The sequence below is a fragment of the Macaca thibetana genome, chromosome 2 (genome assembly GCF_024542745.1).
Source record: "Macaca thibetana thibetana isolate TM-01 chromosome 2, ASM2454274v1, whole genome shotgun sequence".
Taxonomy (NCBI): domain Eukaryota; kingdom Metazoa; phylum Chordata; class Mammalia; order Primates; family Cercopithecidae; genus Macaca; species Macaca thibetana.
Genome location: NC_065579.1, coordinates 102,210,153 through 102,224,510, shown reverse-complemented (window position 1 = coordinate 102,224,510; position 14,358 = coordinate 102,210,153). Strand labels below are relative to the sequence as shown.

The window sequence follows — 14,358 nt, the reverse complement described above, 5'->3', positions numbered from 1 at the left end:
CAAAAACTGATTCTAAAATTTATATGGAAAAGCAAAGAAACAAAACAAAGCCAGGCGCAGTGACTCATGCCTATAATACTAATACTTTGGGAGGCCAAGGTGGGAGGTTTGCTTGAGGTCAGGAGTTTGAGACCAATCTGGGAAACATAGGGAGACCCCGTTTTTCCAAAAAATAATAATAATGAAAAATTAGGCAGGCGTGGTAGCATGCACCTTTGGGCCCAGCTACTTGGGAGGCTGAGGTGGGAGGATCACTTGAGCCTGAGAGGTCGAGGCTTCAGTGAGCCTCGATCGCACTACTGCACTCCAGCCTGAGTGACAGAATGAGACCCTGTCTCAAAAACAAAACAAAACAAACAAAAACATTTTTGGAAAAGACCCAAGTTGGAGGGCTCATATTACCTTATTTTTAAGACTTATGGCTGGGCATGGTGTCTCATGCCTGTAATCTCAGCACTTTGGGAGGCTGAGGCAGGCGGATCACCTGAGGTCAAGAGTTCGAGACCAGCTGGCCAACATAGTGAAACCCCGTCTCTACAAAAAATACAAAAAAAATTAGCTGGACGTGGTGGCACATGCCTGTAATCTCAGCTACTTGGGGAGGCTGAGGCAGGAGAATCTCTTGAACCCAGGAGGTGGAGTTGCAGTGCGCCAAGATTGCGCCACTGCACTCCAGGCTGGGCGACAGAGAGAGACTGCCTCTCAAGACAAATACAGTAATCAAGACAGGATGGTATTGGCAAAATGGATAGACTTATAAATTGATGGAACAGCACAGCCCAGAAATAAACCCAAACGTAATATGGTCAGTTGATTTTTTTTACAAAGGTGCAAAGGCAATTTGATAGAATACAGATGACTTTTTCAACAAATGATTCTATAATAATTAGGTGTCAATGTACAGGAATAGAAACTTAGACCCACATCATTATACCATATACAAAATTTCACTCCAAATGTACCATAGACCTCAATGTGAAATGTAAATATGAAAACTATGAGACTTCTAGAGGAAAATGTGGGGAAAAAAATCCTGTGAGCTACTTCATGAAAATTAAAAACTTTTGCTATTTTAAAGACACAGTTAAGTAAATGAAAATACAGTGTAAGTTAAATACAGGGAAGAAATTTTTACAAAATTTATCTGATAAAGGACTGACATTTGGAATACATAAAGAATTTTCAAAATTCAATAGTAGGAAAATAAACAGTTCAATTTTAAAATAGTCAAAAATTTTGATCATTCAAGTCACCAAAGAAGACAAAGGGATGGCAGAGAAACACATGAAAAGATGCTCAACATCCTTAGTCATTAGGGAATGAGATACAACTAATTTCCTTTAAAAAAAAAAAAAAAAGGAGTCCTCTGCTTCCAGAAGTACATCTGGTTACCTCCAGCTGATGCAGTCCTCATCCAGAAGCAATGATGGTACCCTGGATTTCCTGTGTGGGAATTAATAAGTAATTAATAAATGGCCTCAGCCGGGCATAGTGGCTCACACCTGTAATCCCAGCACTTTGGGAGGCCAAAGCAGTGAATAACCTGAGGTCAGGAGTTTGAGCCCAGCCTGGCCAACATGGTGAAACCCCATTTCTACTAAAAATACAAAAATTAGCTGGGCATGGTGGCAGGTGCCTGCAATCCCAGCTACTCAGGAGGCTGAGGCAGGAGAATCGCTTGAACCCAGAAGGCGGAGGTTGCAGTGAGCCGAGATCGCACTACGGCACTCCAGCCTGGGTGACAAGAGCAAAACCCCATCTCAAAAATAATAATAAAACAAATGCCCTCATATTCTTGGAGCGTTTGATTTGGATTTGAATTGCTGATACTAAACTTGTGTTGCTCCATGATGGTTTTACTGAATTTAATGGTAATCTTTGACAATTTGCAGAATGAAAAAGATTTAGACTTGCTATTATGAAGGGCTCTCCTGTGGAACTGGTACTTAGAAGAGCTTGGGTGCCCTAGGAATTAATGATTCTGCTCTGTTCTGTTTCTGGGTTTCCTTTTATTAAATCTTTAAATTTTGAACAGTTTTTAATTGCTTTAACCTAATGCTACAAAGAGTGAGAAAAACTCCAGTAATAAGACAGTAGTTGAATCTGTTTTTCATTTTTCTGTCTGTCACAATGGGTAATTATTTGTCATTGTTGCAGATACTCCATCTTCTAAACCAACACTGCTAGCCAATGGTGGTCATGGAATAGAAGGGAGCGATACTACAGGTAAGTGATTCCCAGGATTCTCCAAATGTGTAGGTGATGCACTTACAATGAACACCTTGATAATCTCCTTTGAAGAGCATTATTAATGAAAGCATATGAATTATTTCTGAGGGTGGTAGTGTTCTTGTTGGATGCGTTTAAACCCAGGACATTGCCATGTAAAATCTCCAACAATGGAAGGAGAATAATGAGTTTCCTTTGATATTTTTTGAATATTTTTTGGAGCTGTACCACACAAAACTGGATCAACCTTAAAATACTTTTGTAGATGCAGAATAATAATCACCAAAATATGTTACATGGGAGGAATTTGGCCACTACAACTCTTTAAAACAGCAGATCTCTTCCCTGAATCACATTACATTTAGCTTTCTACAGTTCAATGTTAGGAAGCCAATGAGCAACAAATTAGGAGTTACTAATTTTGCCCCCAGTGTGTTTCCTTTATCTTTCCCTTAACTGTTGCTTTTGAAATTTACTTCTAACTAAACTCTTAGCTCTTTACTAGGGTTTTGATATTTTTTCAGTTAGCACTGAGTTCCTGTGGGTTCCTGTCTCATAACCAGCACGAACCCCCTGCCCCAATGTCTTTGTAGTGAGCAAAATTCTCAAAGCAGTAGCAGGAGTCCCAGGGATATACGATATAAATATTTTCTTAAGTAGCTGACGTGAGAGTTGCCTATTTATTTTCATAAATAGGCATTTACTTTGTACATTTATTTCATAAGTACCTGCATTTACTTTGCAGTTGTGATCAGGCCAACACTGCTAACCCAAATGAGTTGACTTCTAATGATCAATCCCATTGTTTCCTACAAGTGTGCTCTTAACTGGGCCATACATTTGATTCATATTATTGCATTGGAGGTAGTTACTAGATTTGTCCTATTTCTGTATTTCTCTTATATGCATACCTCAGCTATGAGAAGCCCTTCTGTGAGCCACCACAGGATTTCTATAAGGCTTCCAGAAAGCCTTCTGTTAGCAATAGCAGCTATTCTAGGATTTACTCTTTATTCTGTGACCATAGGAAAGTTGATTTTTTGATGACCAAGTTCTTTTTATTGTGAATGTTTACCAAGTGACATTTACATCCTTATTAGCAACTTAATAAATTAGGAATTCTTTACTATAGAAGCTAGAAACAACCAGAAATGCCACTTTATCTTCCAGTTTTGTGAATTGATGTTTTTGTATTTCTTTGATAATCTCAGTCAAATGTAGTATTGACTTTCTGTGTCTGCTTTGAAAGCAGTCATCTGTGTGATGTGGTTTTTAAGAAAACATTTATGCAAATATCCCCATGATTAAAGGAGAAGTCTGAACATGAACTTTTAAAAAATGAGTAAATTCAGCTTTCTTTAACCAGGAAACAGTTAACCAGGGTAAGGAAAGGCTGGAGGGGATTGATTTGATTAGGCAGTTGAAAGACTGGATGCCATTTTCATCCAGGAAGGAAACAACTACAAAAACAAGAGTAGATTTCTTCTCCAGTAGGAAGTCATGCCTGACCAGAAGAGACTCATACTCTGTGTAGCAGGTGCTTACCGCTGCCAGGTCTTAGTAGTACAGAATAGAAGAGTAAAAACTGTATCCTGGCCCTCACTGTTTCAGGATTCCCTTGTGACAAAAAAGAACCTGGCTCTTTATGAACTGCCCATGACATTATGAGAGTAGGTCGTTCTGTTCTTGGATACCTCTCTGCCCTTAGGTAGCATATAGTTTGCACACCTGGGTTGTTTGAGTTCTGAATTTAACCACTTAACTGTATTAAAATAAATACTTGAGGCCGGGCACAGTGGCTCATGCCTGTAATCCCAGCACTTTGGGAGGCCGAGGCGGGTGGATCACCTGAGGTTGGGAGTTCAAGACCAGCCTGACCAACATGGAGAAACCCCGTCTCTACTAAAAATACAAAATTAGCCGGGCGTTGTGGCGCATGCCTGTAATCCCAGCTACTCGGGAGGCTGAGGCAGGAGAATCACTGAACCCAGGAGGCGGAGGTTGCAGTGAGCCGAGATCACGCCATTGCACTCCAGCCTGGACAACAAGAGCGAAACTCTGTCTCAAAATAAAATAATTTAAAAATTAAAAAAAATAAAAATAAATAAAAAAAAATAGATACTTGGCCGGGCGTGATGGCTCACACCTGTAATCCCAGCACTTTTGGGAGACCGAGGCGAGTGGATCACCTGAGGTTGGAAGTTTGAGACCAGCCCGGCCAATATGGTGAAACCCCATCTCTACTAAAAATACAAAAATTAGCTGGACGTGGTGGCACGTGCCTGTAGTCCCAGCTACTTGGGAGGCTGAGGCAGAAGAATGGCTTGAACCTGGGAGGCAGAGGTTGCAGTGAGCTGAGATCGTACCACTGTACTCCAGCCTGGTCAACAGAGCAAGACTCCGTCTCAAAAAAAAAAAAAAAGATACTTTACTGAAAATATGCATGTTTTATTGGGGGAGGGAAGGTGGAGGGAGGGGATGACAGTGCATGTTTTTGGAGCATGTGGTAACTTCATTCTAATTTGGCCATCACTACCTGGAACATCTAACTCAATGCCATTTTGAAAATTCCCATTTCTGTTTCCTTCAGAATGTAATCTATAGTCCCGAGAGCAAACCAGCTTCATTAATAGCTTGGGTTTATGAGCATCTTGTGATATTGAACTTGCTGTTTACTAATGACCTGTGCTTTTCCACCCTTTCCTTCCCCTTCCTACTTCTTCCTCCCTCTCTATTTTTCTCCTCCTAGAAGCCTAGCGTGTCTCTCAACACTGGGGCTACTGCAACACCAGACCAGTGATCTTTCCTAAGCACCGTTATACTTCTAAAACCTTCAGCATTTTGCAGAGCTTTGCTTTTCCTTCCTGGACACGATGTAGAAGAAACTGAGGGTAGTTCTTCGGGGCCTATTTCTGCTGATGCCTGAGCAAACAACCTGCTTCCTCTTGTGCTCTGCAGGGTTTGATGGAGCCTCATTTCCCTTTGTGAACACAAAGTGCAGAATGAATTCTTTTTAATTTTAGTAATTTTTACGAAGGTTATCTGATGTCTTTTATTTTTTGTTTTCTTCATGATTTTATCATTTGATTCATTCTCACATTTTTTTCCTTTAAATATTTTTAGTTGACCTTTTTCCTTTGGTTTTCAAATCTTCAACATAAATCAGAATAGTGTAACACCAAATGAGAACATGTGTTTTCATAAAGGGGTTGAGGCCACCAGTACTGCAGTGAATTTCCTTTTCTCCTCCCTCCTCTTTTCCTCTGAGCTTGCTTTTAGGGAAGGTTAATCTTATAGGCTACCTATCTTTCTCTCCACCTTACTAAAATCTGAGTAATGATAGATATTTTAATTTTAAGTTTTTAAATTTAGGATTACTCAGAGCTACTCTTGAGTATTTTTCCAAATTAAATCATCCTTTATTATTTGCAAGTTGGACCAAATTTTTTTTTTTTTTGGGAGATGGACTCTATCTAAGGATTGTTTCAAAAGGACTTTCTTATTCTCATTCCTAATTTTTTCTTATTCCCATTCCTAATTTTTTCAAACTAATTGCTTAAATCTAGAACCAGTCGAGATTAGTACTGTACAATGGTAAGTTTTGATTGTATTTATAGAAATATAACATAAAATATGGACCATGTTTTGAAATCTTAGAGGAATTCTAGTTTAAGATCTGAAATACTTTAAAGTTTTCTATCGTCTTACTGATTATGAAGGTTCTTATAACCCCCAAGGTAAAAATTATTTCAGCTTAAAAGAAATAATTGGCACCATGTTCTGAGAAAGATTTTGAGATATACATTGTTTTTTGTTTTTGAGATAGGGTCTCACTCTGTCGCCTAGGCTGGAGTGTGGTGGCGTGATCTTGGCTTACTGCAACCTCTGCCTCCCAGATTCCAGTGGTTCTCCTGCCTCAGCCTCCCAAGTAGCTGGGATTACAGGCGTGTGCCACCACACCGGCTAATTTTTGTATTTTTAGTGTTGCGAGGCTGGTCTCGAACTCCTGATCCCAAGTGATCCACCTGCCTTGGCCACCCAAAGTGCTGGAATTACAGGTGTGAGACACTGTGCCTGGCCAGATGTACATTGTTTTAGATCCCCTGATACAAAACTACTTTTGAGATGGTAAGATTAGAATATCATGAAAGTTTAAACTGAATCCCTGCAGCGACTTCTGAAATTTAGGAAGCATTCCCTCTTCTACAGCGATCTGGTCACAGGGCTGGATTCTCTGACAAAAATTTATTCTATGGATTCTGGACAGAAGACACGTGAGGGTGATATGTTTTAAAGGAAAGAGGTTATGCTTATCTTCTTTGCAGTTGATAAAACATTAAAACTGTCTTGCCATAGAGAATATACCATCAAATAAAACAACCCTTTCCCTTTGGTGTACAGTTACTTATTAAGTTGATTTTTGGGTTTCTTTCGCCAGGGAACTTTTCAAAACTGGTAGTAATTATTTTTAAAAATCATGTTTGACATCTTTCTATTGCTCGGAACCAGTCCCTGTAGCTGTCTAAGTTATGGGTGGAGAAGTCTGGGTATGACCCCGTTGTGTACACTCACACTTCATGATTGACATTGATTTACTCTTTTATTTCCATTTGGTTATGCTTATTTTTGTTTGAAATTTGTTTTTTTCAAATATGTTTCCTTTTTGAACTTACAGAATTGTTGAAATTTTCTAATAGCCAGCTAAAATTTGGTATATATTAGCTCTGTTCGTTTCACTTGGACGTTTCATTTTGAAAGAAAGAATTTTTATGTTTCACATATAGTTTCATACAGAGTAGCCAGTCCCATAATGAAATGCTGTATTGCCATAGTGGTCACACCCAAGTGGTCCAGTATCTCAATGGCGAGGCAGCCGGATTGGTCAGGGCTGCTTTGTTGAAATGTGATGATTTTCATATGACTTCTTTCTCTTTCTCTCTCTTTTTTTTTTTCCTTTTTTGGCCCAATGTTGAAGATATAGAACTTTGTTTTTAAATGTTTTTATAACTTCATTCGTATACCTAAGTTTGTATTTTTTGTGACTTTAGACTTCAACAGTTTGTATATCGGGACTTTTAATGTGATTACTGTACTAAATAAATTCCACTAATAAACATCTTACATTAACACTTTATGGACTGGATTTGGTTGGGGTCATAATTATTGAAATATAATGTTACTAAAACACAAGTTGGGTAAAGACTTGAGGCCCAAGTTCTAGGTCTAATATAGCTTCTAATCCTACCCAGATTAATTGTATGGACTTTTAAGTTTTTGTCAAGCATTTTCACTTATGATTTTTGGTAGTCATTGTAAACTCTCTTTTATCCAGAATTATAAAAGTTAAGTTCAAATGACTACTGATATTTAATGTCATTTTGTGAGAAAGTCACTTGACAGAAAGGTATTAAGAAGTTACTCCAAAAGGAAGCTTCCATGGTATATCAGTTGTTGTTAGATGCTTTCTAATACTACATTTGTTAATTTCTGACACTACATTTAGTTTAGTGCAGTTAAAATTCACATTCACAGTCTTCCAAAGTGCCTCCTGAATTATCAAATAAAATTTGCTACATTCAGTAACATTTAGGTTGGTAACTTTATTATTTGATAACCCGGTATGCAGTATCTGGGAAGAATTCAACAAAATTCCCAGTTCACTAGCCATTCTGGGTTAGTGTTTGTTTACAGTAGGGTTGCAAGTACAATATGTTGACTGAATTAAGACATTAAAAATATTTTATGTCTAAGTAATTTGCATAGCCTAAGGAACTTTTTAAGCTTGGCAGACATTTTTGTTAAGAACACTTAATTTAATGTTTTTAGATTTCCTTTTTGTTAAAACAGCTCAGTAATCTGTTCTCAGGTTTAAAGCACAGATTTTAAATACTGTAAGGAATAATTGACCATTAACTTTATTATACATGCCCTAGGATTAAAGCTTTTGGTAATTGAAGCAATTCTTGAATTATGTTATTGTACTCATCCCTGATGAGAGGTGAAACCTGGCTTCATTTGGATTCTTCCTCCTTATGATAATATGGTGGGAGGCTAGAGGGTGTTCTAGGCAAAGACACAGGACTGGTCAGGCAGGCACAGAATGTTAGTTTCATTCCTAAATCATATGTAATACTGGATTATCCTCAATTTTATGTTGATGCCGTTTCTATTACAGTGAAGGTTTAACAAGACTTAACTACAAATTATTTGTGGGATAAAGCTCTGTGCGACCATGGAGGTAAATTACTCTTATTTACAGTGGTTGGGGCTAGACACATTGCACTAAGTGCTGTACAAATGGCAGTGTTACTGGTTGTTTTCATTGTAATTAGAGTGCGTAAATGGTTTATTATTGTGATAACTGTTTGCATGTGTAAAGTCATGCCAGCAGTGAAACAGTAAAACTACTTTTTAAGAATGTCATGACACAGAAGGTATTCCGTGTGCTTCATCACTGTCTCATCTGGTAGGATGCAAAGGATTTAGCATCAGAAAAATGCAAAAGCACCAAAAATGTGAAATATTAACAGATACATAAATCTATGGTGTGTTAGTTTCTGAACGGCTGTTGGAGCCATGCCATAAATTGTCATAACTCACAAGTGGAGCCCAAACATAAGCTGCACGTTATTGTTGCTGTGTATAGACATAGCAAGACATCCATCCCAACTCCACCAAATTCCTGGAACAAAGCTTTCTTTCTTTTCTTTCATTTTCCAGATAATTAGTTGCATGCTGGAGACACATCAGTAAATCAACAGCATCTAATATTTCTTAAAGTTTCTTTGGTTCATGGTTTTCTAATACAAATGCAGAATTTCTCTTCAGAAAAGTCCACATATACCCATATACAAGATGTTACATTTGCTTCTAGGGTGTTTAGGACTCCGCTGAAACAGCTCATGGACTAGAATCCTTTTCCAAGCCAAGCATTTAATTATACTCTAAGTCATGTTATTTCAGTTTCTTTTGGGGTTTTGTATTGAATAAGACAAAATAGCTTCTTCTTGAGCTTTAAGTGAAAATATAATTCTGATTTTTTTTGTTTGTTTTTGTTTTTGAGACGAAGTTTTGCTCTTGTTGCCCAGGTTTGAATGCAATGGCACAATCTTAGCTCACTGCAACCTCCGCCTCCCAAGTTTAAGCGATTCTCCTGCCTCAGCCTCCCAAGTAGCTGTAGCTGGGATTACAGGCTCCTGCCACCAAGCCCAGCTAATTTTTTGTATTTTTAGTGAGATGGGGTTTCACCATGTTGGCCAAGCTGGTCTCGAACCCCTGACCTCAGGTGATCCACCTGCCTCAGCCTCCCAAAGTGCTGGGATTGTAGGTGTGAGCCACCGTGCCCAGCCTTCTGATGTTTTTTGTTTTTTTGGGTCTTTTTTGAGATGCAGTTTCACTCTTGTTCCCCAGGCTGGAGTGCAGTGCAATGGCGCAATCTCTGCTTACAGGCATATGCCACCACACCTGGCTAATTTTGTATTTTTAGTAGAGTCAGGGTTTCTCCATGTTGGTCAGGCTGGTCTCAAACTCCCAACCTCAGGTGATCTGCCTGCCTCGGCCTCCCAAAGTGCTGGAATTACAGGCATGAGCCACCGTGCCCGGCCTTTAAAGGCTTTTTTAAAAACCTGTCTCAAGTTCTAGCTACTGAGAGAAAATCCACACTGAGGCAAGGGCTTTGCATGTAGGTAGTTTATTTTGGGAAGTGGCCCCAGGGCACAAGAGTGGGATACCGGGAAAAGTGAAATTAGAGGAAAAGACAATACAGTGAAGTGTGGCTACTAACCTAGTCACTACTGTGGGCAAAGTGGGCTTAATTCTTTTGGGGTCTTTTGAGGACCTGTGTAGAATGCCTCTCCGTGTTCTCTACCTGAGTATCTCCGTTATAGAATTGGATAACGTTTATTCACCATTTACCATCTCTCATTGCTTAACACTCTTCTTTTTTTTGAGACGGAGTCTTGCTCTGTCACCCAGGCTGGAGTGCAGTGGCGCGCTCTCGGCTCACTGCAAGCTCCGCCTCCTGGGCTTAACACTCTTGTACTTCTGGATTTGCACGTGTGCAGTGCCAGGCTGCAGATGTCTTGTCTCTTGGTGTCAGAGAAGTTGTAGGACAGAAAACTCTGGTTTGGTTGATACAGAGTGCTGTCAAATCACACCTATGTGCAGCTGGATGCTGCAGCAATAGCTAGAATAAATGGTCAACTTAACAGTATGAGGTGGGGGCACAAGAAGTATCGTAATTAACCAGGAGGTTAGTTAATTCAAAGCAAGATTCTCTTAATGTAAGATTTGTCTGCTTACGACTTATCATAGAGGATGAGATCCTTCAACACTGTAGAGGAAATTTGAAGGAACTCCATCTATTATGGTACTAATCCTTTTTTTCTCTCTCTCCCTGAGCCCCACGAGACAGTTTCGCTCTCATTGCCCAGGCTGGAGTGCAATGGCGTGATCTCGGCTCACTGCAACCTTCGGCTTACTGCAACCTCCACCTCCAGGGCTCATGATTCTCTTTCCTTAGCCTCCCAAGTAGCTGGGATTACAGGTTCCTGCCACCATGTCTGGCTAATTTTTGTATTTTTAGTAGAGATGGGGTTTCAGCGTGTTGGCCAGACTGTTCTTGAACTCCTGACCTCAGGTGATCCACCTGCCTTGGCCTCCCAAAGTGCTGGGATTACAGGCGTGAGCCACTGCGCCCAGCCAGGTGCTAATTCTTGAGCTGCATTGTTGGAAACTGTAGAAATAGCCACAGATGTTAGTTTTGGAATTTTCCACCCAAATGTTTTCTTCTTGAGTTAGTTTTAGTAGTTTTTATGTTTCTAGAAATTTGTTCATTTCATCTAGGTTATGTAATTTGTTTGCCTACAGTTCTTAGTATTCCCTTATAAACCTTTTTTATTCCTGTAAGATTCATAGTGGTATCTCCTTTTTATTTCTGGTTTTAGTAGTTTGAATCCTTTTTTCTTAATAAATGTAGTTAAAGGTTTGTCATTTTTTTTCATCTTTTGAAAAACCAACTTTCAGTTTTGGTGAGTTTTCTCTATTTTCTCTCCTCTGTTTCCTTTATTTCCACTTTAATCTTTTTTATTTCCTTTCTTCTGCCTAATTTGAGTTTAATTTGCTATTCTTCTAGTTTCCTTAGGTAGAAGGTTATGTTAGTGATTGGTGATTTTTATTTTATTTTATTCTTTTAATATAGGTGTTTATGGCTATACATTTCCCTCTTATTGTTTTAGCTGTACCTCTTAAGATTTGATATGTTGTATTTTCATTTTCATTCATCTGAAAGTATTTTCTAATTTCTTTTGTGATTTCTTTGATGTGTTGATTATTTAGGAGTGTGTTAATTTCTGCATATTTGTGTATTCTCCAATCTTCTGTTTACTTTCTAATTTCATCCCATTGTGGTTGGAGAACATAATTTGTATTCTTTCAATCCCTTTCAATATATTGAGGTTTGTTTTCTGGCCTAACATATGGTCTGTCCTGAAGAGGACTGTATATTCTGCTCTTGATGGGGGTGGAATGTTCTGTAAGATGTCTGTTAGATCAAGTTGGTGTATAGAGTTATATAGGTCTTCTCTTTCCCCATTGGTATTCTGTCTTGTTGTTCTATCCATTAGTGAAAGTGAGGTATTGCAGTATCCAACAATTATTATTGAATAGTCTGTTGCTTGTTCAAGTTCTATTATGTTTCAATTTTACATGCTTTTTACATTTCTCAAGGATAAATTCCTTGCGAAAAATGCTACTATTGTGGATAAGAAAGATACACACAAATGATTGCTACAACTATGAAGCCTCTAGGGGCCACGAAAGCAGCAGTTGAAATGTCGGTCACTGGTAGGATGATTTAAAGTGTTTTTCTGTTTTGAGGCAGGGTCTCACTCTGTCACCCAGGCTGGAGTGCAGTGGTGTGATCATGGTGGCCTGGAACTCTGGGTTCAAGTAATCCTCCCGTCTCAGTTTCCCAAGTAGCTAGGACTGCAGGTGCACACCACCATGCCTGGCTAATTTTTAAAATCTTTTGTAAAGACAGGGTCTTGCTTTTTTGCCCAGGATGGTCTTGAACTCTTTGCTTCAAGCGTTCTTCCCACCTCGGCCTCCCAAAGTACTGGGATTACAGGTGTCAGTCACTGTGCCCGGCCTAAATGTGTTATTTTGTTTTATTTTATTTTATTTTTATTATTTTTGAGAAGGAGTCTTGCTTTGTTGCCCAGGCTGGAGTGCAGTGGCATGATCTTGGCTCACTGCAGCTTCTACCTTCCGGGTTCAAGTGATTCTCTTGCCTCAGCCTGCCGAGTAGCTGAGATTACAGGTGCCTGCCACCATGCCCATCTAATTTTTGTATTTTCAGTAGAGACAGCATTTTACCATGTTGACCAGGCTGGTCTCAAACTCCTGACCTCAAGTGATCTGCCCATCTTGGCCTCCCAAAGTGCTGGGATTATAGGCATAAGCCACTGTACCCAGCCTAAATGTGTTTTTTGTTTTGTTTTTTTTGTGTGTGTGATGGAGTCCTACTCTGTCGCCCAGGCTGGAGTGCAATGATGCAATCTCGGCTCACTGCAACCTCCACCTCTGGGTTAAAGCAATTCTCCTGCCTCAGCCTCCCAAGTAGCTGGGATTACAGGCATGTGCCACCACGCCCGGCTAATTTTGTGTTTTTAGTAGAGATGGGGTTTCTCCATGTTGGTCAGACTGATTTCGAACTCCCGACCTCAGGTGATCTGCCCGCCTTGGCCTCCCAAAGTGCTGGGATTACAGGCGTGAGCCACCGTGCCCAGCCCTAAATGTGTTTTTAAAAGATGATCTTTTTTCCTCAAAATGTCAACAGTGTTTTTTGCAGAAATAGAAAAATCCATTTGGAATCTCAAAGAGCCCTCCTGAATAGCCAAAACAATCTTGAAAAAGAACAAAGTTGGAAGTCTCATTTGTTGATTTTCAAAACTTACTAAAATGCTATAATAATCAAAACTGTGTTGTATTGACTTCAAGGGAGACATATAGATCAAGGAACGGAATGGAAAGCCCAGAAATAAACTCTTTTATACATGGTAAGATGATTTTAGACAACGGTACCAGGACCATTCAATGGGAGAGGATAGTGTTTTCAGTAAATGATGTGGCGAAAACTGAATATCCACATAAAAAAAGTTGGATCCTTCTGGGAACAGTGGTTTATGCCAATAATCCCGGCGCTTTGGGAGGCCAAGTGAGAGGATTGCTTGAGGCAAGGAGTTCAAGACCATAGGGAGACCTCATCTCTTAAAAGAAAAAAAAATTGGCCAGGTGCGGTGTCTCACGCCTGTAATCCCAACACTTTGGGAGGCCCAGGAGGGCAGATCACGAGGTCAGGAGACAGAGATCATCCTGGCTAACACAATGAAACCCCATCTCTACTAAAAGATACAAAAAGTTAGCCTGGCGTGGTGGCAGGCACCTGTAGTCCCAGCTACTCGGGAGGCTGAGGCAGGAGAATGGCGTGAATGCGGGAGGTGGAGCTTACGGTGAGCCGAGATGTGCCACTACACTTCAGCCTGGGCGACAGAGCAAGACTCCGTCTCAAAAAAAAAAAGAAAAAAAGAAAAAAAAATTAGCTGGTGTGGTAGTGTAGGCCCGTAGTCCCAGCTACTCAGGAAGCTGAGGCAGGAGGATCCTTTGAGCTGAGGAGTTCAAGACTGCAGTGAGCTATGGTAAAGTATACCACTGCACTTCATCCTGGGAGACAGAGAGAAATCCTCTCTCTCCCTCTCTCTCTCTCTCTTTTTTTTAAGTTGGACCCTTATCTTATATTAAAAAATTAACTTAAAATGGATCAAAGACCTAAACAAAGCACTAAAGCTATACATTTCTTAGAAGAAAACACAGGGGGAAATCTTCATGACATTGGATTTGGCAGTGTTTTCTTGTATATACACCACAAACACAGACAACAAAAGAAAAAACAGATAAATTAGGCTATATGAAAATTGAAAATTTTTGTCTATCTCTGTAGAGTGAAAAGGTAACCCATGGAGGCAAAATATTTGCAAATCTTTTATCTTCTCAGGAGTTAATATCCAGAATATGTAAATAACTCCTACAGCTCAACAACAACAAGAACAAAATTAAAAATATAGACAAAGG

General features: G+C 39.6%; 1 protein-coding gene across 46 annotated transcripts in view; it reads left to right on the top strand.

The window, feature by feature from the left end:
- The window catches only part of MAP4 (microtubule associated protein 4), a 231,400-nt gene that overhangs the window by 107,499 nt on the left and 109,543 nt on the right, over positions 1 to 14,358 (top strand). For 44 of the 46 annotated variants that reach the window (XM_050780601.1, XM_050780603.1, XM_050780602.1 and 41 more), the window contains one exon: positions 2,158 to 2,226. In XM_050780601.1, the coding sequence (XP_050636558.1) occupies positions 2,158 to 2,226 (69 nt within the window). Of the gene's footprint in view, positions 1 to 2,157; positions 2,227 to 4,978; positions 7,364 to 14,358 lie in introns of those variants that run through there. The other 2 variants (XM_050780642.1, XM_050780641.1) reach the window with 1 other exon arrangement.